Below are 27,229 nucleotides of genomic sequence, written 5' to 3'. Positions count from 1 at the left end.
CCCACAGTCTTTTGAATTTCATATAGATCTCTACCAGTGTCATGATTATCCCATTGTTCCTGCCAAATCTTACAGATTTTATTTTGAATTATATATTACCCTCACTTTTGCTTAAAGGAATACTTAAGTTAATAATATCTGATTTTAAGGCCTGTTTAGCAAATATATATACTTCTTCATTTCCTTCAATCCCTACATGAGCAGGAATCCAGACACATCGTATAAAAATATTCTTATTATGAAGCTGAACTAATAGTTTATATATATCTAATAACAAATGTAATCTACAAGACTTGCCAGATTTGATACTTAATAATGCAGCTTGACTATCTGATGCATTAACATAATTATTTCCTTCTTTAACATTTTCATCAGTAGCTCCTGAGAGCAGCAAAAGTCTACAGGCCTACTCAGAACACCTGATGTGAATGATTAAGTGGAAGGAGTCAATACTTGTTTTCATCAAAGTGAATTTCCAAACAGAGAAGCCTGTTTTGAGTTTCATGCAATTGAATACTTGAATGTAAATTTGTATGCATACATGCATTATTAACTTGTGGAAGTTTGATTATTTCCAACTTGAATACAGAAATGTCCTGTGGAGAAGGACAGCAGAAGTAGAGTGGAGGAGGCGGCACTGCTAAAGACTCTACCTGTCTCTACACCTGGGACACGAGACGTGTTGAACATACGCTCGTATTGGGATGAGCACATGGGGATAGTTTGTAGGAGCATGAGCTGAAAAGCAAAAGGGGAGAGTGAAAAAAAAAAAAAACCCACAGATGATGAAAGTAAATCACACAAAAAAAAAAATAAAACAGAGATGAAGCACCAGACACACAACTATATGGAGAAGAGCATGGAGAGGGACTGAAAGTAGAATTAAAATGGATTCAGGAAGAAGGACGGACCTCAGAGGAAAAGAGGCGACGACCAGAAATCAGTGCGCTGCCATCTCAATACCACCATCAAAACCCTGGACTTGAGATAAAAATGCTTCACCTACAATGAAATAGACTTTAGATCATTTTAACTAATCCAAATATGACTTTAAAATCTATCAGGGCTGTGATGATGGGAATGAGTAGTGGAGTCACCATTTCCAATGGCCGTAGGGTCGCGTGGCAGCGGGTCTGAGGGCGTGGCGGCTACGCCCTACTCTTACCTGTCTCCACACCAGGGATGCGGGAGGTGTTAAACATGCGCTCCCACTGAGCAGAACACAGAGGTACCTTGTTGGCCAGCAAGTATATCTAACGCAGCGTCCGTCAAAACCAAAGAACAAAACAGTAGAACAAAGACAACCAAATGTGAGCGTGTAACAGAGCAAGCTCATGCATTGGAATTTTTATATCAGATCAAACTTTTTATCTCAGAATTAATAAAGACTTTTGCATATTTTGCCACAGTGGTAAGAATCAACATCTGAGCATCATGCATACTGAAAAAAAAAAGAACTGACAATAATATATGAAATCATTTGACTAATGAGGTCAGTTAGTGTTAACACAGGCAAACAGCTTAGCTTTATCAGCAAATGCTATTAGGTTTCCAGTAGGAAAAGGGAAAAAGCTTACTGTGGCTTTAAAAGTCGGATTAGAAACAGAAGAGTTAATGTGTATCAAGTAGGGATGGGCCAGTTACTAGGTTCAGAGTTTATCAAAGTTTGAAAAGGCTACAGTTTCAGAACCAATACAACCTTCTGTCATATTATTTATGCAGTTTAAAGACTGTTAAAATTAAATTTTGTAGGAAAATTGGAAATCACTTTAGAAGCTTAAAGTAGCACCAAACTCCCGCACTTCCTTCTGTTACTGTGGCCTGCTGATCAGCAAGATGAATGAAGGCCACGGGACCTCTCCCTCACCAAGGAGAAAGAAACCATGTTTCTTTGTAAATACTTGGTTAAATTAACCTGTTTTATCAGACTGACATAGCTGTAAAACTTGATAAAGGAAAACAAACACCTGACAAATAAGCAAATGACTGGATGCTTTAGGCAGATGGCCTGATCACCTAATGTTGTTTTTTTGTACTTTAAATAAAAAATCTATAAAATATTACTACAGGAAAAAAAAATCTGAACAATAAACACCAAAATATATAGTAAAGCACAACCATTAAAATAAGCAGGTGTGTGTCTTTCAATTTTTAGTTCAAGGCTGTGTCTAAAGCTAAATAAATATAGGTTTTAAATTAAATTATTACAGTTGCCATATTTTCCAGGCTATAAGCCGCAACTTTTTTCCCCATAACTTTGAACCATGTGGCTTATAAGAAGGTGCAACTTTTCTGTGGATTTTTTCTAACAGCCAAAGGGGGAAGTCATAGTTGGACGTAGTAGGTTTTATTATTTTACAGCAGCAGAAATTGTTGCCTTTGTATTTTTTTCAAACAAAGCAGCCATATAAACTTTTGCATTTTTTAGTTCTTTATTATCTCAGAATTTTTGCTGCAGGTTTTTTTAATACTTTAAAAATTTAAACTGGCCCATACCTAGTATTAGCAATGATTAGTACGATTTCAAACTTCTAAGTACACAAGAAAAGGTGAAAGATAAAAAGTTCTTATGGAAAGCTTAAAGAACAGGGACAGTAAGATAAAACATATAATCCTATAATGTTTTATCTATTAAGGTATAGTCAAACACCTTTTGAAATAATTATATTAATAGCAACCTCACTGGCAAAGATAAAGTAGAGATAAATTGATAGAAGAAGAGACCAAATATCCGTCTACTCACTGGTTTGATCTGAGCTCTGTCCAGTTTTCTCCTGTAGAGCATGATGGCATGAATAGCATTACCTGCCCGGGCCGCCTGGCTGTTGGTGGGGCACACATACAGAAAGTCCTGCAGAGAAAAACGATTTATTCATAAAACAACCAGCATTTTTTGCATTTCAGGAACACAGGAACAGAGGGGTAAACCTCTTTATGCTAACAATGACTAATATACAAGCTTTGGCCAAAAGTTTAAATACACATATAATGTGAAAAAACTAAAAAAATTAATAAGAAACACATAATAATAAAAATAAATACATTTATTTTTACGCCAGTATTTATTTATCCAAAATATTTTTACAACAGTCTTGTGGATTATCTCTACTTCACACAAAGATCAGATCCATTCATACAGATACAATTTTCTAAACATTCTCCGCCTCTAACATTTGGTTAAGTGTCACTAAGCTGGCTGCATATGAAACACAAGCTTTCGGTGGCCCTCAAAGGGGCCCTGGGACAATTCTGGTTCAAGATTTGACTGCTCTTCTCATTAGAAACAGAAGTGTCTAATGAAGACAGCTTTAAAGCATGTTTCTAAGAAGGCAGAGGTCCGAGCTGTTCCTAAAGATTATCTGAAATTGGTGATCTGTTTGTGGCTGTTGTCCTTATGGATAATTCCACCAGTGAAAATGTCCAACTATTTGGTTAAAACTGTAACCATCATATAAATTAATACTAAAGATTGAGTCTGCATGAAGTGAAAACTGCCGAAACAGTAACGTCCCCATCCACATCAAGGTCAGATTAACAATAACATGGACTGTATTCACTGGCTAACAAAGAAATACATTCTGCAAAATGTAAACCTTTAAGCTTCACTGGAATTCCCAGCTGCCCATGTGGATAAACCAAATGTTTTCTGGGTAAAGGTTTTATGGTTATACTGCTAGCAATTACAAGAAGGAATGTTTGAGGAGCCTAAAAACCCTGTTGAGCATGGTGGTGGCAGCATCAAGATGTGGGGTAATCTTGCTGGCAGTAGTTCTGCTTTACTTTGCTAAGTGAAGCAGTAAATAGTGAGAACCCAGGGCTACCTTCAAATACTTCTACCTTAACTTAAATCAGTTTGCTAGTACAAACCTGGACAAAAACACAATCCCAAACACATCTAGGAGACACACCGATGTAGGTAAGCTCTTTGTATAAGTAAGGTAAAAGCATGCAAAATTTTTATTCCATTTTATCATCTTTATTAATTATAACATTTCTTTACATTTCCTAAGAGCTTATACTGCAAACTTTTACATCATCAGATCAGAGGTGCCTTTGGGGAAATAATTCTTATTTCAGACCAGTGACATATAAAATAAATATAACTGGATATCAGGCTCGTAAGAATCTTTTCTAAAATGCTTAACTCTGCCAATTAAACCTTTAGACGTCTTCCTCCAACTTGAGAAATAAATTATTTAATTTGTTGGGTGAAAGGTTTGCAAGTTGCAAGAAAAATAGGTTAAAAACATTTAAAAAATTTCAACATTCTTTCCACTTTTATTTGAATAAAAAGCAAAATCAAAAGCAAAAATTGCTTGCCAGCTGACACTAAAGCCACGTCACTTACCATGGCATAATAGTTGCTGTTGACCATGATGGGGCCACGGCCTCTCAGGTAAATATACTCTTCCCACCAGTCACTAACCTGTGCCAGAGATACAGACGATACAGAGAAGATTTAAAAAAAAAAATAAAAAAATTTAAAAAAAAGACCAACAAAATCAAGCAATCTGCGTTTGATAAAAAAAAGAAGGATATTGAGTGAGACTTTTAATGAAAAAAATAAATTAATAAATACATAGAGGAGAAAGACATTTTTTCAAACTTACATAGTTTGAAGCCCACCAGGATTTGAGTTTGAGGTACCACTGCACCCTGGGTCCTAGATTCTTCTCAAAGTCTTTAGACAAGGCCTTCATCCTTTCAAACTGCTCGTCATCCATCAGTGGACGCACCGACTCCAGGTACTGTCAACAGAAAGAGTCCCGCAGGGAGATACAAAGGAATGAGCCTTCCAAGAAAGACAGTGTATAAAAAAAACTACCGTATTTTCACGACTATAAGGCGCACTTAAACGTCTTTTTTTTTCCTCAAAATGTGCGGTGCGCCCTATGGTGCGGTGCGCCTTATGTGTGTTGTAACTGCGACTTTTGAGACCACCTCATTGAGGAGATGATGAAAGAGTGGCTGAATGTAAGGAGGCCAGGTGTTTTTTTTCCACCCCTCACCATCGCTGCTAATATGTAACTCCATGCGTGCCCATCTCACAGCTGCATCTCACAGCTGATGTGAAAAACATGGGGAAACAAATTAACGCTGCTCGACATCGGTGTGAACCGGACCCAGCAGGTGCAGCAGAAGCAGCGTGTTTACATGCAAAGTCAATGGTTGACGCGCATATAGGTGCAGCAAAAGGTCCTGCAGCGCATTTTGGTGCAGCACGTCGGGAGCGTTTAAGCATCTGAAGCGCCGCCAACGCGCTTCTGCTGCTCGAGATGGAAAAATTTAAGTTTTGCTGCTGGACGCGCCGCATCAACCAATCAGGGAAGCTGATCTGGGAGCTGCCAGCGAGACAGACAGCGCTCTGATGACATATGATATTAACGCAAATGGAAAAGGCTGGGTGGATGCGTGGCTGAGGCAGGTGTATGTGAGAAGACTAGGTGGTTTTTTCCACGCATCACCATCGCTGCGTGCCCATGTCACAGCCGATGTCAAAAAAAGGTGAATCAAATGAACGCTGTGCTCGCCGTTATCCCGGGGGTCTGACAAAGGAGCTTCAACCGCTCGACATCGGTGTGAAGCAGCCGTTCGAAGTAAGGCTGCGAGCGGCGTGGGAGCGATGGATGACCGACGGAGACCACAGTTTCAGGATAAGAAGGCAGCGCCGGGCAGATTACGCCACAGTTTGCGGATGGATTGTAGATGCTTGGACTAAAGTGTCTGCTGGCTCTGTTGTTCAAGCTTTCGCAAAAGCCAGCATTATTTCTGAGGAGCTGCGCTGCACGGAAAGTGACTGACAGCGAAGAAGGGGAAACTGGCATGTCTGATTTAGCGCAGCTGTTTTATTCAGAAACAGAGGATGATGACTTTGATGGGTTTGATTAATACTTTGTAATAAATACATGAATAAAGCACAATCATACTCAGTTTTGCTCCCGCTGTATTTTTCTCCCTGAAAACTTAATTCAACAGCATCCCCGGCGCGTCTCCTCCTCTTCAGCGCGGTGGCTGGCAGGTGTTTTTTCATCTAAATAATCTAAATCTTGCAGCTATATTTGCTGTGATCAGTGGGAATAAAGTAGTTTTAATATGTTTTTAAGTGAGAAAGTCCACCTGAAAACTTAATAATTGCAGTCAGTTCATCCAGATTATCTATTTCTGTCGGAGGCGCTCAGACCCCCACATACCAGCGGTGCGCCGACAGGAGAAATCCTTTCGTTCACCGCGGCTGCTGGCAGGTGTTTTTCATCTAAATAATCTAAATCTTGCAGCTATATTTGCTGTGATCAGTTGGAATAAAGTAGTTTTAATATGTTTTTAAGTGAGAAAGGCCACCTGAAAACTTAATAATTGCAGTCAGTTCATCCAGATTATCTATTTCTGTCGGAGGCGCTCAGACCCCCACATACCAGCGGTGCGCCGACAGGAGAAATCCTTTCGTTCACCGCGGCTGCTGGCAGGTGTTTTTCATCTAAATAATCTAAATCTTGCAGCTATATTTGCTGTGATCAGTGGGAATAAAGTAGTTTTAATATGTTTTTAAGTGAGAAAGTCCACCTGAAAACTTAATACCGTATTTTCACGACTATAAGGCGCACCTAAACGTCTTTTTTTTCCCTCAAAATGTGGGGTGCGCCCTATGGTGCGGTGCGCCCTATCTGCGGACGTTGTTGAGACCACCATGAGTATGTGAGAACCTTAAAGGGGGAAGTGTGGGCGTGGCTTGTGTATAAAAGAACAGGTATGTGCTGTATGCAGAACATTGTTGTCTTAACAACCCTGGAAATGGCAAAGAGACACGCCTATGAAGCCCAGTTTAAACTGAAGGCTATCAGCTACGCAGAGGAACATGGAAATCGAGCAGCTGCGAGAGAATTCAATATAAATGAATCGATGGTTCGCAAGTGGAGGAAGCTGGAAAACGAACTCCGACTGGTGAAGAAGACGCAGCTGAGTTTCCGCGGACATAAGGCGAGGTGGCCGAGTTGGAGGAAAGACTGGAGCGCTGGATCGTGGAGCAAAGAACGAGTGGGGCCAGCGTTTCAACGGTCACTGTTCGACTAAAAGCAGTAAAGCTGGCGGAAGAAATGAAAATTGAAAATTTTCAAGGAGGTCCATCGTGGTGCTTCCGTTTTATGAAACGGTGCAATTTTTCCATCCGGACCAGGACTTCTGCAGCAAACACATCGCTGACAAAGTCATCCAGCCAAGCCACATCACCAACATGGACGAGGTGCCGCTCACTTTCGACATCCCGGTGAATCACAGGGTGGAGAAGAAGGGGACCAGCACTGTAGCGATACACACAACGGGGTATGAAAAGGCGTCGTTTACTGTTGTGCTTGGCTGCCACGCAAATGGACAGAAACTGCCGCCTATGGTGATTTTTAAAAGAAAGACTTTGCCTAAAGAGACTTTTCCAGCTGGAGTCGTTATTAAGGCGAATGAAAAAGGCTGGATGGACGAGGGGATGATGAAAGCTTGGCTGAGGGAGGTGTATGTAAGGAGACCAGGTGGTTTTTTCCACGCATCTCCATCTCTGTTAATTTGTGATTCCATGCGTGCCCATCTCACAGCCGATGTGAAAAAAAAGGTCAAAGAAATGAACGCTGTGCTTGCTGTTATTCCGGGAGGTCTGACAAAGGAGCTTCAACCGCTCGACATCGGTGTGAACCGCCCGTTCAAAGTAAGGCTGCGAGCGGCGTGGGAGCGATGGATGACAGACGGAGAGCACAGTTTCACTAAAAGTGGAAGGCAGCGGCGGGCAAGTTACGCCACCGTTTGCGGATGGATTGTAGATGCTTGGACTAACGTTTCTGCTGGGACTGTTGTTCGAGCTTTTGCAAAAGCCGGCATCATTTCCAAGGAGCCGCCCGGCACGGAAAGTGACTCTGACAGCGAAGAAGAAGGGGAAACCGGCATGTCGGATTTAGCGCAGCTGTTTAATTCCGAAACAGAGGATGAAGACTTTGATGGGTTTGATTAATACTCTAATAAATACTTGAATAAAACACAATCATACTCAGTTTTGCTCCAGCTCTATTTTTCTACCTAAAAAACTTAATTCAACAGCAGCCTCTGGGCCGCGGGGCATCCTGGCTCACCTCAGCAGGTGTTTTTTTCATCTAAATAATCTAAATCTTTTTAAGTGAGAAAGTCCACCGGAAAATTTAATCATTACAGTCAGTTCATTCAGATTATTATCCTGCCTATGTTTTAAGTTAATTTATGCGTCAATAAACGAAGAAGAAGGGGGAACTGGCATGTCTGATTTAGCGCAGCTGTTTAATTCAGAAACAGAGGATGAGGACTTTGATGGGTTTGATTAATACTTTGTAATAAATACATGAATAAAACACAATCATACTCAGTTTTGCTCCAGCTCTATTTTTCTACCTAAAAAACTTAATTCAACAGCAGGCTCTGGGCCGCAGCGCATCCTGACTCACCTCAGCAGGTGTTTTTTTCATCTAAATAATTTAAATCTTTTTAAGTGAGAAAGTCCACCTGAAAATTTAATCATTGCAGTCAGTTCATCCAGATTATTATCCTGCCTATTTTTTAAGTTAATTTATGCGTCAATAAACTGTATCAGAGGAGTAATCACAGCCCTGTGTCATCAGCGATGTGTCTCTCACGGCAGGTTCCCAGGTTTTAATAATACTTTGTAATAAATACACCTTGCAGCTTTATTTGCTGTGATCAGTGGGAATAAAGTAGTTTTAATATGTTTTTAAGTGAGAAAATCCACCTGAGAGGACATGTACCTGTATATAAAAAACGCGCCCTATAGTCCGGTGCGCCTTATGTGTGTGTTAAATACAGAAATGGCACACATAACTGAGAGTGCGCCTTTTAGTCCGGTGCGCCTTATGGTCGTGAAAATACGGTAATTGCAGTCAGTTCATCCAGATTATCTATTTCTGTCGGAGGCGCTCAGACCCCCACATACCAGCGGTGCGCCGACAGGAGAAATCCTTTCGTTCACCGCGGCTGCTGGCAGGTGTTTTTCATCTAAATAATCTAAATCTTGCAGCTATATTTGCTGTGATCAGTGGGAATAAAGTAGTTTTAATATGTTTTTAAGTGAGAAAGGCCACCTGAGAACTTAATAATTGCAGTCAGTTCATCCAGATTATCTATTTCTGTCGGAGGCGCTCAGACCCCCACATACCAGCGGTGCGCTGACAGCAGAAATCTCTTCATCAGCAGCCTGTAGGCTGGGCAGCCTGGGGTTCACCGCGGCTGCTGGCAGGTGTTTTTCATCTAAATAATTTAAACTGCAGGCACCAGGATACCGGCAATAAAAGCGAACATATTCCGTCGGCAGGTTTCAGGATTTTAAGTTAATTTAGGAGTGACCACAGCGCTGTGTCATCTGCGATGTGTCTGTCTCACGGCCAGCTGCCAGGTTTGATTAATACTTTGTAATAAATACATGAATAAAGCACAGTCATACTCAGTTTTGCCCCCGCTGTATTTTTAAATACGCAGTAGAGGTATTTAAAGGTAGTAGAGGACTTGTACCTGTATATAAAAAACGCGCCCTATAGTCCGGTGCGCCTTATGTGTGTGTTAAATACAGAAATGGGACACATAACTGAGAGTGCGCCTTTTAGTCCGATGCGCCTTATGGTCGTGAAAATACGGTACTAAGAAATTTCTCCTGCAGTTTAGTGAAGAATTTCCCCACAGAAGGAATATCACTTTTTACCCACTTTGTCATTAATGCATTTTTACTACTTACTCATTCAAAACATTATCTCCATTCCAACTCTATAACCGCAATAAATTCTAAACTAGCATTGGGTGCAAAGTTCCATGTCCGCTGAACTTGGAAGTGAAAGTTACCCTTCTGCAGGTGTCCTTGACTGAGGGAACAGGTAGCCGCGGCAGGGAGTTCTGGAAACTGTAGAGCATCGGCTTTCTGCCAGAGAACACCTTCACCAAAAGCTGAACACAAGGGAAAGGAAAAACTTAGTGCTCTGTGAGATATCTCATTTTGCAAAACATTATATAAAACATAAGTATAAAAAAAAAGGTTTGAAATCAGAAAGTTATCATTTGAACATAAAAAGCCCAAATGGAAGAATATAAACTAAATCAATTTTGACTTAACCTGAAAGATTTGGCCACAAGCACCACTAGTGTTAACCAACTATGATTTTCTACTCTTTTTAACTTTCATATTTAAATTCCAAACACACGAGGAAAGTATGACATTTTGAATTATAACACTGCAAGACAATCTAAAAATAACTACAAATTTATTAAATCAAGTGTATTTACCCTTAATTTAAGATGATTTTCCAATGGAATGAGTATTTTTACTCCCAAAATAAGATTATTACATAATATGCACTAGAAATAAGACAATTCAATTGCTTTTTTTCTTATTTTAAATGTAAATAGTCTTGTTCCATTGGCAAAGTGTCTCATTTAGCTCCTTAATTCAAGAAAAAATGTACTTATTTTAACAAAAAAATGACTTAGATTTCATTTCATGTTATAATTAAAAATGTCATACTTTCCACATGAAAGTTTTTATTATGAATTTCTAACAGTGTCAAGGCTTTAAAAGAGGACCTAGAAAAACCCAGAATGAATGTTGACCATCTCACCAGCCACAGGCGAGTACCGAAGGGCAGAGACCCGTGGCGTGACTCCATCCAGCCGTGCCATGACAGCAGGCACTTCAGAACATTCCTCATGATCATAATGATGGTGACCCAGAGGCCCGTGCCCACCAGAACCCCTCCGACTATCCTCTGGCTATCTGTGGACATGTATTGGCTGCAGGTGGAGGGAAGGAAAACAAAAACGTGTAAAACAACTAAGATTATATTAAGTAAAAGCCATTTAGATTATTTTTTTACTTCAAGAAAATTCCCATCTATGGTTCTACGCAGCACAATGGAAACACTGGAAAACAAAGGACTGCTGGACAAGACCTGATCTGATTTCAAAGATAGCAGGCACTATGTGCAGATTACGCCTTCATTATACAAACCAATAGGCGTAGATGCAGAAAAAAACACGAGCAACCAACTAAATCATAAACTCTGTGTAATCGTGATCATGGAAGAAATGCAGGAAGTGTGACTCTCGCCAACACGTATTCTAAACTTACGCAACAAAAACAAGAAGGTACAAAGAATTCCTGCTTGGCATCACAAGAAACTTGAATGCTGTTATAAAAATAAAACCGGAATGAGGAACTCACTCATTAATGTTGATAAAAAATAAATTCAGATTTAGGAGAGGACAAAGTGTTCCTGTAACTCTAAACATCATAAACATTGTTATCAAACTGAAGGCGCGGCTGATGACCAAGAAGAAACCGCCATGGATAAACTACTATTCACCCAGATTAATCTTTCTTTAATCATGCTTCATAGTTATTAGCCAATCTTCTGTGGAATGCTGCTTTATTGGCCTCATTATATCCTTCAGCACTTTATTGTGGTCCATGTTGTTCATAAAAACAACACCGTGCTCACCTGATGGGTATGTGTTGGCCTAATTTGGCAATCAGTCCCATGGAAGGATCCAGCTGTTTGTATTTGTTGTAGGACATGTATGAAACGACCACGATCATGAAGCCAGCCGGGCTGCCTGGGTACACGCCAGTCATTACCCCATTCTGCGAAAGTGAAAGGTAAACTCACAATAAACAAAGCTAGCATAATAATCTGTAAAACCATGACATCACTCATCGCTGTTGGTGATAAAGTCACTAAACATAGAAGGGCAAACTATAAAAACAAAAAGAAAAAGAAAGAAGAGCTGGCAGGTCTTTAGGGTCGAGTCATTCAGTATGACTGTGTGTAAACAAACCTCTGAGCCAAAAGTTAGCGCACAAAGAACTCTCAGGAAGGTTACGGTCACAGTTTGCAGTTCATGTCAGATCGGCTGACCTCCCGGTTAAACAGCTTAGTGTAACTTTGTTAACAAGTGTACAGTAGAGGATATTGCATCGCATCGTCTCTACTAGTATTTCTGTCGCCTGTAAACCAATGCAAAGAATCCTAGAAACTACAAGGGGACGAGTCTAGCGGCTGACGAAGTCTCTGTCAATATTCAAGAGAAATTGCGTTTTCTTTTGCAGATAACCATCTGGACATTGCCCCTCAATACGTCCGACAGCTCTCACCTTAAACCGAATGAACCTTTTCTTCCAGGAGTGAAGCCCAGAAAGGTAGACCTGGCGTAGAGCCTCGTGGCACAGTTGTAGGTCGATGCCATCGGGGGTGACGGTGAACTGAAAGGCCACCGCCTGGTGAGCTTCTGCCATGGTGGCTGCTGGTTTAAAGGCACTGAAAGGAAGCAGAAAAAACAAACATAACAGAAGAAAACTGTAAATCATTTCAACCTCAAAAAATACTCTGTCCAGTTAAAAGGCGACAAAAACGCAGTGAAACCCTAACCAAAAGCCCATAAGAGGGCATTTCCACTTTAATTAGAAAGCAGCTCCTATCGTATTTCTTTAAGTTTGATGCATCTTTGGATTTGGAGGTGAGTAGATTCTTGATTGCACAGAGAGCATTGAGTGGCTTGTTATTAAGAAATATGTTCAGGCCATTGCTTTGAAATGGGATTTGCAAATACCTGGAATAAAAAACAAACGGTGGCGCTAACGCTAAATACTTGCTGCAGTATAAAAGGCAATACCTGCCCTAAATCTGTAGAAGTGACATTAATGTAAGTGGCAATCATCTGCAGGGAATATCAGAAGTAAACATGGTTTGACAAAAGGTCATATGTTAGATCACACTCAGTCGCTACATGTGGATATCTGCATAAACAAAGAAGAACAATGTCTTACATTGATCAGTTTCTGCTGCAGATCTTCAAAGTAACAAGTCCTCATTTTAAAGACGACCGGAGGAATTGCACAATTTCATGTCATCCTACAGTTTAATCCTTTTAAACAAACAACTCAACAAATGCTTAAAGAACTAAATAACTGAACAAGGACAGTCTAAAAAAAGAATGACAGGTACTTTCTTAAAAGGAAAGGAACCGTCAGGTGACATGGGCTTTACCGCAGACTGAGACTGCAGGTGCTTCTTTAGACTTCTTCATCTTAATAATATTTTCTTTTTCCATTTGTGTTTATATATAAGCTAAACCAATCCCACATTGGCCGCATGGCGAGGGAGGGTAGTTCCACAAAGGTTATAGAGTCAGCATGTTCTCCACATGCATATTTAGGTGATCTGGCTTTCTCCCAACGTTAAAGACATAATTAGCAGGTAAGTGAGTCTTACTGAATAGTCCTTTGTTTTGAATGTGTGTGTGCATGCTCATCATGCACGTATGAATGACTGTTTCTTTATCTCTCAGGAAGGTGTCAGTTTCCCTGTAAAGGATTAGTGCACCAAACCTCTGGCCAGATGAGTGTTGGAGACATGCATCAACTTTTGGCCTGTTCTGCAGACTTTCACTGCCCTTGTTGTGCGTTTCCAGTGGTTTACACATAAGGAGAAGAGGAAACGTTGTTAAACAGCTGATTATGACATTATAATACTCAGCTACAGCCATGAAAATGGAGAGGAAAACATCTAAAGCTCTCTGATTTTGGGCTTGTTTTGTGGACGTGTGTTCTAGAATCAGGACGCGGCGTTTCTACGCTTGCAGTGGTGGGAAGGAGCAGAGCAGCAACGTGTGAGCAGCCAGTCCCTTCCCCCAGCATCACATGATCCACCCTGTGCTGCAGAAACTAGGGGAAAGGTCGCAGCGCTGCAATGCATGGAAACAGGGAGAAACAAAAAAAAAACTGACAACTGTGAGGAAGCAAAAGCGTCTTAAACCTGCAAAGCAAGTCATTTCGGATGACAATACAGCCACCAAGAGACCACAGCTCTGTTTTACGCAAGGCGATTTGTAATTATTATAACAGACAAATGCAGTACAAGAAGTACTGGTTCACCCAATGTCTGGAGGTGATCTTAATTATACTGCTATAAACCCTTCAGTGTCTTCCTGCTAAAAAAAATTTCCAGATCTAAATTGCAACCGGATTTAAAAATAAAAGCTATTAGACCAAAAAAATACAAAAAAGGTAACATGGCAAGTATTTTTCCACCTACGCCACCCACATGCTTAACCTAAAATAAGGTGACTTATATATCCCATAACACCAATTTCCATATTTAATTTGATTTAAACTAAAGTAGGAACAGAATGAGTTTAGATTAAAATGGGATCACACCCTTACCTTTAGGACACGGTGACCAGACAGGTATTACTGACCTTCAACAGGCAGGTGACATACCTCAAAACTAGTAACAACTTTTATACTTTAACAAAAAAACAAAAACAAAAAAAAATATGCACACTCTATATTACTAAATTACTTGACATCAGGATGATTAATTACGCTCTATTATGGAGCTGCCAATTGTTTTGTCCATTGAATGACCTTTAATTGGACTTTTGCCTACATTTATGCTCTGGCAAAATAAATAAATAAACAATATTTACAAATATGAAATAAAATAGTAACAGTTGAGCCATTTCCTCTAAGTTTTGTATTATTTATTTACAATTTAGCGAAGGATTTAAAAATATCTCATCTCGACCAGCTGTCACACTGAGCACATCGTAGCGGTTTTATTGATATAAATAAATATATATGTGCGCATTTTAAGAACAAAAAACGCAAACTTTGCCTTTTAGTAGTGAAGGCCAAAACAAGGTCTCCAGCCCGCGAGGCATTTCAACGTCAACAGTTTTAAAGGAAACCTTTCACCTATTTCAATACAAACAAGTGAGAAAACTGGCTGTCTGAGGGGCAGTAAGGACGTGATATTTTTACATATTTTCCTTTCACTTGTGCTATTTCTCTTTCCTTTTCCAGCTACCGCTTAGACACCAACTACGGGAAATGAATTCATTAATAAATACGAGCCCGTGGACTAAAACCAAGATAAAGCTCTCACCTGTGTCCTTTATTTCAGAGTGGGGAAACCGAGGGTCTCTAGGTGGAGGAAGAAGAGGCGCGTCTGCTCTGACTGCGCTGCGATGGTTGCTAATGTTCGAGGCTCTGCATGAATGGGAGAAGACCTGTATACTGGGCCCCGCCCACTTCTGGCCACGTCACGCAGCGCTCCTGGATGAAACAGCGCCCTCTGTAGGTCAGAATCCTATCTTGCATGAAAGAACAGAGATCATGATGTTCATTCTGTTTACCTCAGTCCAGCAGAGGCGTAGCAAGAACATTTTAATAAGGGTGGCCATGCAATAACCAATGTACACTGGGGGGGTGGCCGAAAGTGGATTGGAGCCAGAACCTCAGGTTCAATCGACACTGTTCCAACAGCAGGGGTGGATCTAGATAGGGGGCCAGGGGTGGCCATGGCCACCCTTACCATTTTTTCCCCCTCTGAAAAAGATGGTGGCAGCAGTGATACTCTCCAGTGGAATATTCAAAACATTTAAATTTTTCATATATTACTTACTCCAGACCACTCAGGTCTTCTGGCTCCAGCCTGCTCTGCATACCTAGAACCAGAACTAAACATGGAGAAGCAGCATTTAGTTCCTATGCTCCACTTATCTGGAACAAACTTCCAAAAAACTGTAAAAGTGCGGAAAGCCTGAGTTCCTTTAAATCAAGACTAAAAACACATTTGTTTAGGATTGCCTTCGGTTGTTCTAGTTAAATAGTTCAACTGAAAATCATTAGATCAACTTTTTTATTTTCAACTGTTTTTAATGTTCTTTTTTGTCTCTGCATTTTTTATTTAAATTTTTTCCCTACTTGCTTTGATTCTGTTTTATTTTCCTATATTTTAATCATGTAAAGCACTTTGCAATGTCTTTGTACTTAATTGTGCTATGCAAATAAATTTGCCTTGCTTTGCCTTTCTATTTTTTTTTTAATAGATTCATAATTACTTGACAACAAAAACACTATGGTTAATTATACACATCAATATACTAACATTAAAGATGATAAGTACAGCACTCTTTTCAGAACTAGATTTTGTGTTTTATGGGGTAAAGAGAAAATGATGTGTTTTTGCATTCATCTAGGAGTCTTCAGTGAAATCAGAGATAGATAACTATTTTGATAAAAACTTATTAAATAATCAATTTAGACGGTGTAGACATTAGTACTTGTTAATATTGATTTTATGCAGAATGATTATTGATAAAAGTAGGTAAGTAATGACGATGGAAAACATGTTCGCCCCTGAACTCCAAACTGAAAGAATTTTATCCACTATACCTTTTATATAAAAAGCAGGGATGTTTAAATATATGTGTCTATTTGTTAGCAAAGGCTGTAGGAAAGTATAGTTTGTATTATCTTTGGCTTGACCCTGAGTTTCTAGTGTCTATCCGCTTTCAGCCACCCCTCAGCGTACATTGGTTATTGCCTGGCCACCCTTATAACAATTTTCTGGCTACGCCTCTGTTCAACAGGAAAACGAACAACTACAACATCCATTTGTTTCTAAATAAAGTATAACTATACTTTTCTACAACTGTCACTAACGAATAGACACATATATTTAAACATCCGTCCTTTCTAGATAAAGATATAGTGCATACAATTCTTTCAGGTTTGAGTTCCGAGTTGAACATTTTATTCATTGTCATTAATTAACAACTTTTATCAATAATCATTCTGCATAAAATTGATATTTTACAAGTACTAAAATCTACATAAATTGTTTATTTAATAAGTTTTTATTTAAATATTTATTTATCAATGATTTCACTAAAGACTCCTGGATCACTTGCAAAGACACATCATTTTCTCCTTACCAAAAAACACAAGTTTTAAAAAGAGCAGGAATTCTGTATTTATCATCTTTAATATTAGTATATTGCTCTGCATAATTAACCACAGTGTTTTTGTTGCCGAGCAACTGTTAACATCTGAAAAATGAAAATGTTTTGAATATTCCACCTGAGAGTATTCCAGCTCCTACCATCTGTATTAGAGATAAAAAAATAGTAAGAATGGCCACAGGGGTGGCTAATGTTTGGCTCAGGGTGGCCCCCCATCTAGCTCTGCCCCTGGTGTCCAGCATTGCATAAGTGGGAAGTGGGGGTGGGTATGCATTTCTTTTTCAGATTAGTCATGATTATTTTTAGTAAACTCTTTCTTTCTTTTTTTTTTTCTTTTTTTCTTCTTTTTTTGAGTTTTGTGACGGTGATATTTTTGTGGTATTATTATTTTTTTTTTTTTCGGGGGTATTGATTGAAAAAATTCCAATAATCAAGCTACAGTGTCCTATTTGTATAGGGTTTACCAAATGGTTAGGGCTGCTGAAGTAAATAATGTAAAAATAATGTTCATTGCCTGGTGGAAACGGATTAAACTCCATGTTGAAAGCTGTTAAGAGAGTGATATCACCTAAAGTATTTAGGTTATATACGTAAACTACCTTCATAAATTTGAAGTTAGGAATTTCTCACCAATCACCCAGTCCAAACATTAGTCTCTCAGCAATTAAAGCTTTCTAATAAAACTCTTTATCAAATTTAGTTCTAGAAATATTATGAAACTTTTTTTTCTTTTCTTTTAAAACATTTTAGCTCTAGTTTTCTATTTAGGGTTGTAGTTCTTCTTAAAGGTGACCCTCCACTTCAATCTTTCCAAAAATTCTTCTGCATCTCCACAATATAATGCTTCCTCCACATTTCTCTGTATGAGGAGTATGGGGCAGTGAGGGAGACATGCAGTGTTTGTTTTCTATCACATTAGGTGCTTTGCATGTGACACCATGTTCAGTTGCTGTTCCCTTCTGGCCAAAGTCCCTTTTCCACACGTTTGCTGTGTAGCTTGTGGCAAATTTTAAACAGTGTGGAGGAATTGCTTTTCTATGTTTTTTTTTTTGTAGAATAAATTTGCAAGCATGTTTAATTTACCTTTGAACACACAGACATTTGCTAATTTTTGTTTCCTCTTGAACATTACATGCTTTGTTTAATTAAACTTTAAGTAAAATATACCATCTGGGATGGCATATATTATTGTAACTGACCAAAGTATAAAGCAGTAGCTGTTTTGAACAGTTATTCCTGAAAGCACAAACACTACTTCAGTTTAATCAAAGAGGCACACACTACAATCCTCAAGTGATCTAGATGAAAAAGTTTGGTAAATTATTAGAATCACTGCTGAAAGTCAAGTTCAAGAAAGTCAAGTCTAAATCCTAATAGAGTTCACTTTATTATGATCAATTACCACCTTCAAACATTTCAAATATAAACATTTAAAAAGGGAAACTAAAATGTATATTTTTGTCTATTTTATGGCTGAAACAATGAATCAGATTAATCGTGATTGATCGATTATTGAAATAATTGTCAGCTAATTTAGCAGTCGATTAATCGTTATCTGGAGTATAGAGACTATAAAATATGCCTTAAGCTGACAGAGCAACCAACAAAAAATTGTAAAAGTTAAGTTAAAAAAAAATGTCTGTCAATACACTACTATTCAGAACTCCTCAAATGGAAAAGTTTTATTTTTACCTGGTTTAGTTTCGCAAAAAGTCTTTTTTGAGGAACCTTTTGCTATCTGATTATTAATCGATTAATCGACAAAATGCTTAACTGATTAATCGATTTGCAAAATAATCATAAGTGGCAGCGCTAAGCTATTTATATATCAGTGATTAGCAAGGAACTTTGACTCTTTTAGTTTGTATCAGATGGAAGGCTTGAGAAAAAAAATTATTTCTGTGGTGGTTGGTTTATCCAAATAGAACTCTGTATAGCTTGCCTGGAGAATAAAGTCAGGGTAGTTTGTTTGCAGAATATATAGGCTTTGAAGAGAGGTTTGCTGTCCTTTCCCTGACCCTAGATGTGTTGCATGCATGGAGAGAAGGCCAGCTCTAAGGATCCCACATGTAGACCTAAATACTTTTTTGAGATGACGTATAGATTACCCAAACCACTCAGTAATGGCTGAACATAGGACAGACTGAACAATGGATTTCACTTTAAATAATAAATTTTAATTTGAAAATCAAGACATGTTGAAAAGCTTGGATTTTGCACTTTAGTTTAAGAAAATTAAATATTTTTTAGGAATACATTCACATAAGTATCATGCATTTAGTCACTTTTGCCATGTGTGTTTAATAAATTACTTTTCTGCCACGCAGTAAAGAAAAGAATATGCTTAAATTGACCTGTATATTCAATAAATATTTTAATTAGGAAAATATGAGAAAATTTTTTTATTCCATATTTTATTTTGGGACATATTCCAAAAATAATCAGCATGGCTTTCTGCTATCTGGCCAGCAGATGGCGACAAATAGCTGACTTTCTTTAGGGGTAGTAATTTATGTATTTTTTCCTCAAAGTTTTAAACAGATTTTATCTGTTTTCTTTGTTTGTCATAGACGTAAATGCAATAAATTACCACAAGAACAACTGCCTGAATTATTCACTACACCAGCAGTGTTAAATTAGTTGGGAAAGATAAGGAAAAAGTAAAATATTACACAATTTAATCTAAACTTTTTACTGAGAGAGAGTATGTTTGTATTTTTTTTTTTTTTCAAACACATGTCTGTGACTAACTTCGGCGGCTTAGGTCAGTTCCTGCAAATCAACCACTAAACCCACGCTCAGAGCTCCGGTCCGCGAGGCCCGCCCCTCGCGCCGCTGTCATCAGCGGCTCAGCCGATTGTCAGACAGCTGCATCCAGATCCGCCTCGCCTCGCTGCCTGATCGGAGCCTAGCAGGGGAGGTGGGGGGGTGACAGCTCAGTCTGTTTGACCCGCATCGATTTCAGCCAAGCTACTCAGCACACAGATCCGAGCAGAAGTGCGCATCTCTTCAACATCTGGCTCCCTTTGCACAGCGAGGGGGGAGAATGAGAATAGAGGATTTAGTTTATTCATGTAGGTACAGCCGAGCAGAGGAAAAGTCACTCCTAAAGGTAAGCGCAAGCGATCGTCGATGTGCGCTTTGTAATTATTGGTATTTCACAGTCCAAAAGACATATTTCCTAATATGGTCCTTTATTTCCCCTCCTGTTATTTCCAAGTAAATATATATAAATACAGCTTTTTAAATAGAGGACACATACTGCTCACACGTGCGCAATCCCTGACAGTTTAATCTAATAGAAAGACTCGTTACTCTCAGGAGTGTTCCTGTTCAATTTAGGTGGAGATGGGTGGAGTAATTTAGTCTCTGTGGCAATTGCTGATAGTAAGAACTTCTCTAGGGGGGAATTTCTGATTCTGCAATACTTTGTTTTGGGCTTTCCGGCGCGCAATGTACAAATTTTACTGTGGGGAGGAGAGACGTGTAGGCTGAATGTTGGCACATTTTCTCAGAAATCAAGCAGGATGCACTGACTATTCTGCCCCTCATAGACTGTTTAAGAAGAAATTCCTCCTAATCTCTTACAATTTTAATAATTTTAAGTTCCCTTTTCTGTAGATATTTAGCTCTTAAGTCAAGTGTCGGAATTAGGAACTAACTTAACATCTTCATATGGATTAAAACCCCAAAAATCAACATGCTTTAAGGCTCCAGAATAAGAAGGATTACAGACAGACTCTGCAAGCAGAAGTAGGCCAGTGACTGGTGAGTGTGTATCATGTCATGCGTGGTCCCCTTTGGAAGGGTAAAACAGGCTGTCTCAAAGGTTTAAATGTGGGGTGGGGGAGGCTGCATACTGTCTGGATGAAGGCTCTCCAACAGGATACAATATTCCTCTACCATTAAGGGCCTGGAAACATTTCACAGTTCAATTTTAAAGGCAAAGGCGTTCAAACCTTTAAAAAAGTGGACTGAAACTGCCCTAATGCTAAAGTATTTTTTTTTGCTGCTCATCAATAAACTAAAAGCAAAACATCAGTTGAAGAAATGAAGTGGATCTGATATCTGTAGGAAAGGGATCACATAGATTACTGCATATTTCCCCTAAAAAACAAGACAAAATAACCCTTTATTTACCGTAGTTAAGCATGCTTTTGAATAAAAAAAAGGTTGGATGCTTTTCTTCTTTTTAAAATGGAGTCAAACACAAATATAAACGTAATAAAAGATGAAGAGTTACTGCATTTGAGTACGATTTATCTGGATCTTCTTTGAAGGGTCTAGTTTCAGTGTATCTGCTGCAACTGCTGCGGTTTTAGGGCCACAAAATCACTCTGAGGACTAAATTTGGAAACTCCTGGTTTAAAGGCAACTAAACTATCGTTTTTAGTTTCTGAGGCAATGTGAGTTACAAATGTCGTTATGTTTAATCAAGGCAGAATTTTACCTCAGCACCGTCAGATTTGTTCTCATTTGAAACATTTCACAAAGACAACATACTTCTCCCAATCGCACAAAAGTTCTGTTATAGCTTTTTTAATACGCTAATCAAGAGTACTAATACTGTCAGGCGAAATGAACACTGGTCTCCTTTCACACAATTCTGTCATAAAGCCATATTCTGCACATATGATGTCTTATCGGTTTTGTTGTCATTTGAGCTGTTGTTGAAGTCCACTGGCCTAGACTTCGAACACATGAATGTAAACTTTAACCGTCATATTTCAGGAAGTCGCACATACTTAGAAGATTTGTAACTCCTACCTTTAAGTGTGAAAAGCTGTTTTGTGATTTACTTTTCATTACCGAGTTGGTTAGTGGAGATCTTGAGGAACAAATAAGTTCCAAGATTTTAAGTCCGTGGTTTTAAAAGCTTGGAGAACGGCCAAGATCATATAGTGATATATAGATGATTCTGCTTTAGGATATCTAAACCCTTTAGCTCTGTGAAAATGTTCTCTGGTGCTCTGAATTTAAAGGGTCTAGGGATGACCGCGAACGACAGTGAGCCATCAACAGGCTTGTTAATGCAAGTTGGCAGTTAAGATTGGCTTTTATGGTTGAATCCAACAAGAGTTACGGTAGCAGAAATGGCTGAGGATTTTAATAGAAAGGAATACGAAGACACAAAGTATTTTGTTAAAAGCATATAAGAGAGAGATGGCAATGCTGCACTCTGTTCACTGTTGATTAGGAACAATAGAGTTGGATGCCAAAGCAATGGAGGAGCTTGCCTTAAGGCCAGAACACACCAAATCCGATTTTGCATCCAATCCGACAGAAAATCATGTCGTTAGAGGTTGTGGCATTTAGCGCTCTTTGAAAGTCAATGGGGATGATCACACCTGACATGATTTTACACGAGGGGGCTTGTGTAGGTCTTACTGACATAGACTCCAGGTCTATTTTAATCAGACTATAAGTAGTGGTGTGTTGGGGAGGATGTACTGCCCCTAGTGGAGGAGTTTAAGTATCTTGGGGTCTTGTTCCAGAATGAGGGAAAGATGGAGCAGGAGATCGATAGGCGGATTGGTGCGCCGTCTGCTGTGAAGCGTGCACATTTCCGGTCTTTTGTGGTGAAGAGAGAGCTGAGCCAAAAAGCAAAGCTCTCGATTTCCCGGTCGATCTACGTTCCTAGCCTCATTTATGGTCATGAGCTTTGGGTCATGACCGAAAGAACAAGATGCCCGGATACAAGCGGCTGAAATTAGTTTTCTCTGTAGTGTGTCTGGCCTCTCCCTTAGAGATAGGTGAGGAGCACAGTCATCCGGAGAGGACTCAGAGTAGAGCCGCTGCTCCTTCACATCGAGACGAGCCAGTTGAGGTGGCTCGGGCATCTGATTAGGACGCCTCCTGGACGTCTCCCTGGTGAGGTGTTCCACGGTACATCCCACCGGGATGAGGCTCAGCGGGAGGCCCAGGACACGCTAGAGGGACTATGTTTCTCGGCTGGCATAGGCGCCTTGGGATTCCCCCAGAGGAGCTGGCCCAATTGGCTGGGGAGAGGGATGTCTGGGCCCTCCTACCGAAGCTACTACCCCCGCGACCCGTCCCCGGGTAAGCAAAAGAAGATGCGTGGATGGATATTAGTAGTAGTATGCAGCAATTCAGCAGTAATTTCCTGGGTCTGACAGGATGAGAGACAAGGTTACAAAGTAAACACATTCGCTTTGGGGGAAAATACAAAATATAGCTGTTATTCGCATGGGAAAAGAGTCAGTTTTTGGAGTCACACATCGTGTATACAGCAAGCGGGGCTGACTTGTGCAAAAATTATGAATGGAAAATTAAAAAAGAATGCTTTACCCATAATAGGAGTTAAGGAGGACAGAAAATAGATAAAGGAGTGATCCTCTTTGAGCCTCACAAAAGCAAAATAACAAAGGGCAGACAAAGCAAGTAAGCACAGCGTATCTCACCTCTTTTAAAAAACAGAAAGTCCCACAGCGTTTATTGCTGTTTTCTTTTCTTTAGACGTAGATTTCATTATGTTTTTTTTTTTTTTTTTTTTATATAGGCATATGAACATTCTCTGTCTGTTCTGGTTTGAGATGCTGCCCAGACTCGTCAATTGGGGCTTTGCTTTGTAGAATGCGCTGGTGGTATTTTCATTTTAAAAAAATAACTTTTCATAATCTGTCCAAGGCAAATGTGGGAATTTGCTTCAACTTTTGTGGCACAGAGACAGAAAAATTCCAAGCAGATCTGCCCACCCTGCCTAATCGGAGCCTCTCTATGCAGTCAGTGAGACATGGAAAAAAATCAGATTGGAGATCAAAAAAAGTTGTTGGTCACCGCTGTGTTTAGGCATTTAGTCTGATGGATCAACTTTTTTCTTTCTTTTTTTTTTACATGGGCACCTGTGTTGCTTTCCTGGGAAACAAATGATACTAACATGCATAATAGGACAAACAAAAGACATGTGATACTTTGGCCAACACTGTTGGGAAACCCTGATTCCTGTTGTTCATGTTGCTTCACAAGCTTTTTGTAAGAGAATGTATAATCTTTCATGGAAGTAATATCTTTGCATTAGAATTGTACTACCTGGTGGCTGCAAACCAACATTTGATATCAAATCCAATTATTTAGAGACACTTTGCTTATTTATAAACCAAATTTTGCACTTCATTCCTCTCTGCCCAAAGACAAAAATGGTTCAAGGCTCACACTTGGCCTCAAGATTCCTCAAATTTCAATCCAGTCGCGTATCTGTAAGATCGACTGGACAAGCAAATCACCCCCCCACTCCACAGCTTGCAGGACTTACAGGATCTGCTGCTAACATCTTGGTGCCAGATGCTACGGCAAACCTTCTGGGCTCTGATGAAGTCCTTGGCTTGATGACTCAGGGTTTTAGTGGTAAAAGGCACAAAAAGACATGTTTCTCTATTTTGCATATGATCTGAATATTGGCCAGTCATTGTCTTGCAAATGGCTGAGTGCTTTAAATAAATAGTTGATGAGTTGTGCTTTTTCTGCCTTTTCACGAGTACTAGACTATTTTTTTTTTGTTGCCTTACATGTTCTTCCAAATTTGATTACAAATCAGAAAACATGTGAAAGAGTAAACATTTTTTCAAAGTCTTTAGCTTCAGTGATTAACTTGAACACTGAATGTCCTTTTTTGTTATTGAGAAAAAATGGAAAACAAAAGAGCCAAAAAAGAGTGAGCTTTGGCTGAAATGACTCATTTAGCTTTGCTGACCCCTGAATAAGGGAGCACCCCAACAGCCTACTAGATGCGAAATAACACTTTTAATTTTCTTTCCTTTAAAATCTCTTTAAAAATATACTTTGACCAAGAATCTACACTACTTGTCTTTAGGAAATTAATGTGATAAAACCTTGTTGTTGGACAATGATCTGACAAACCGCCCTCTAACCAGCTGAAGCCACATGTTAGACAGAGCATGTGAGCTCTGAGAATTAGCCTCAGGCAACATTAGTCTCTTTTATTAAACTTTATAATCAGATTAAATCTTGACCGAGGCGGTCTGAATATTTAAATTTCTGCATTTAGACATAGATCTGCTGCAGGGATAAGGCATTTTTAAAAAAGTACAAATAACTTCCTTGGCTTGATAACTACTGGGGGTAAGGAGGTTTAGATGTAGGTTCAGTTTTGGTTTCTGTCAAGTCTTCAATCAGTAGCATTCATTGTATTCTCTTATGATAATATTATTTCACTAGAGAAAAGGCCTATTGTTAAATTGGCCTTTTCTCTGCCTGAATGGTGGCTTTATGATGGACGTCAAAGGCCTACAAATGTACCAGTGTTACAGAAATGCACCAAATTGTGTTTCTTTTAGCAGGCTTTAAAAACAGGCTTTATCGTGGCTCTATGGCTCAGAAAATGATCAGTTTTAACAAAGTATTCAGATGTGAGAAGGTCCTAGAATCTTTTTGCACACTTAAAAAAAACAAAAAACAACAACAAAAAAACAACGGTTTGACATTTGCTAGACTTTAACATCTGGTACACGATTTCCTCTTCAAACATGTGTTCTATAAATAAATCTACATTTGTGTTGTGATCTGTGGATAATAATAAAATGTAAAATACAAATGGTTTTAATTAAATACTTTCCGTTAATGAGTATTCTAATAATATTTTTTTTTGCCAGCATTTTATTGTCAGTACACTGTCACAAGTACAGAGCAACGAAATTAACTCTCTGCATTTAACCCATCCCCTTGGGGAGCAGTGGGCTGCCATTGTTTGGTGCCTGGGGAGCAGTGTGGGGTTGAGGGTCTTGCTTAGGGACCCAGAGTGGAGGCTGTGGGGATCGATCTGGTACTTGCAACCCTCTCAGAGCACAGGCAAACTGCTCTAACCACTAGGCCAACACTCCCAAGTTGTCAGACTGATATTTATTTAGCGGACTTTTATTCTGGGAATGTTGAGTAGTTTGTCAGACTTGCTATAGTAGTTATTGGTTGTCAGTATTTTCAGATTTCATCGTTGACTTTTTGGGTCGTGTTTATTTGTTAGAGCTAACTCTGTGCTTGGCAACAGGAAGACGTGTCACCTAAAAACATGTCACCTCTTTTATAGTAGAGGTATACGGATACGTTGGCCGGATGATATTGGTGTTTTGTTTTTTTTTAGAGAAAACAGATTAATTAGTGCATTCAGCAGCCATGCCTTTAGATCATGTGAAGCACATGCATTGCCGCTTCCTCTTTCTAATGTTAATGTTTTGTAAGAATTATTTTATATTTAAACAATGCATCTTTTTTTGTATAAGTTGGGACTTCTGTACATTTGTTAGAATTGTGTCTCTTTCATCCTAAATGGAGGAAGAAAAGCGGATATTGGCTATAAGAATCGGCAGCATGTATCAGATGTTGGTTAGACTGATACCAAAATAATCGGCTTTGGCCTCAGCCTTAAGAAAAACAGTATCCATCCATTTTATAGCAACAAAACAATAATGCTTTGCAAAAATGTTTGCACCCCTTGAAATCTTTCATATTTAATTACGTTCTAGTTTAAAATATAAGTGTATTTTGTCTAATTAACAAACACAAAGTGCTGCATAACCTTTAGATGGGAGAAAGTAGGATGCTCTGCATTCTGCACTAAGAAATCAGAAAATTGTGTTGAACATTTGGAATGACCCAAATAACCTTGCCACATTGCAAGACTAGAGATTGAGCTATTTCACTTTCACAATTTTTTTTATTACTCAGCTGGATTTCATGGAGGGTATCGATTAATATTAGATTAGATTAGATCTTGCACCAAACTCTTGACTTGATTTAGGTCTTAGCTAAGATGGGCCCGCCTTATACATTAATATGCTCTGATGTTAACCATCCAATTTTCCCTTGGGCTGCATATTAGGAGTCGTCCTGCTGTAAAATGAAAATCTACCAACGTTTATAAGCAAACCTTTGCCACACCCAGACGCTGCCACCACAACAGATTGATCAATTTGCAAAATAATCATTAGTTGCAGCCCTAATGTAGACTTTGCACATCTGACTAAAGCACCTTTTCCACGTTTGCTACGTGGAATTCAGAGAGCCATGTTTCTGGCAGTTCAGCATAGCTGTGCATCACCCTGCTTCCTACGGATCTGAGTAAATCTGGCCAGAGCAGATTTTTCTTTCCATTACCTAAGGCTATTTCCAACTGCTTATCATTGTGGTTGTTTGTGTCAGACAGTTTTAGATTCCAATTTGTCCCCCCTCACTTTAAAATAAGTGAAAGGACCATGGGATAATAGTTGTAGACCATGCATTCTTTGGCATTTCTGTAAAGGCTATATTTGGTTATCTTGGAACTTCCCTTCATGGTTGTGTCATTTCTGTTTGTCTCTTTTTAGATGCCTCTTGGACTTTTTTTTTTTGCTCCATAAACTCAATCTTCCTTTGTCATTAAGGAACCTCCCATCTAAAGCAGTTTTAT

General features: G+C 39.1%; 2 protein-coding genes across 4 annotated transcripts in view; one reads left to right on the top strand and one right to left on the bottom strand.

Annotated features, from left to right (window-relative positions):
• cpt1ab (carnitine palmitoyltransferase 1Ab (liver)) overlaps positions 1–15,104 on the bottom strand; it is a 30,090-nt gene extending 14,986 nt beyond the window's left edge. The window contains exons 1-9 of one of the 2 annotated variants that reach the window (XM_038275696.1): positions 14,949–15,104; positions 12,158–12,320; positions 11,505–11,647; positions 10,626–10,797; positions 9,856–9,957; positions 4,611–4,748; positions 4,349–4,426; positions 2,744–2,851; positions 1,166–1,253 (exon numbers count right to left, since the gene is read on the bottom strand). In XM_038275696.1, coding sequence (XP_038131624.1) covers positions 1,166–1,253; positions 2,744–2,851; positions 4,349–4,426; positions 4,611–4,748; positions 9,856–9,957; positions 10,626–10,797; positions 11,505–11,647; positions 12,158–12,298 — 970 coding nt within the window. In that variant the 5' untranslated portion in view covers positions 12,299–12,320; positions 14,949–15,104. Of the gene's footprint in view, positions 1–653; positions 739–1,165; positions 1,254–2,743; positions 2,852–4,348; positions 4,427–4,610; positions 4,749–9,855; positions 9,958–10,625; positions 10,798–11,504; positions 11,648–12,157; positions 12,321–14,948 lie in introns of both variants that reach the window. The other variant, XM_038275705.1, reaches the window with a different exon arrangement.
• A 4,558-nt stretch (positions 15,105–19,662) lies between these two features.
• Positions 19,663–27,229, top strand: part of si:dkeyp-19e1.3 (USP6 N-terminal-like protein) — a 29,458-nt gene continuing 21,891 nt past the window's right edge. Inside the window, exon 1 of one of the 2 annotated variants that reach the window (XM_038275653.1) lies at positions 19,663–19,921. The gene's annotated coding sequence lies outside the window, so the exon portion shown is untranslated. The remainder of the gene's footprint in view (positions 19,922–27,229) is intronic. The other variant, XM_038275664.1, reaches the window with a different exon arrangement.

Source organism: Cyprinodon tularosa, unplaced genomic scaffold, assembly GCF_016077235.1.
Source record: "Cyprinodon tularosa strain WSP-4 unplaced genomic scaffold, ASM1607723v1 ctg121, whole genome shotgun sequence".
Taxonomy (NCBI): Eukaryota; Metazoa; Chordata; class Actinopteri; order Cyprinodontiformes; family Cyprinodontidae; genus Cyprinodon; species Cyprinodon tularosa.
This window is presented reverse-complemented; position numbering and strand designations above follow the sequence as displayed.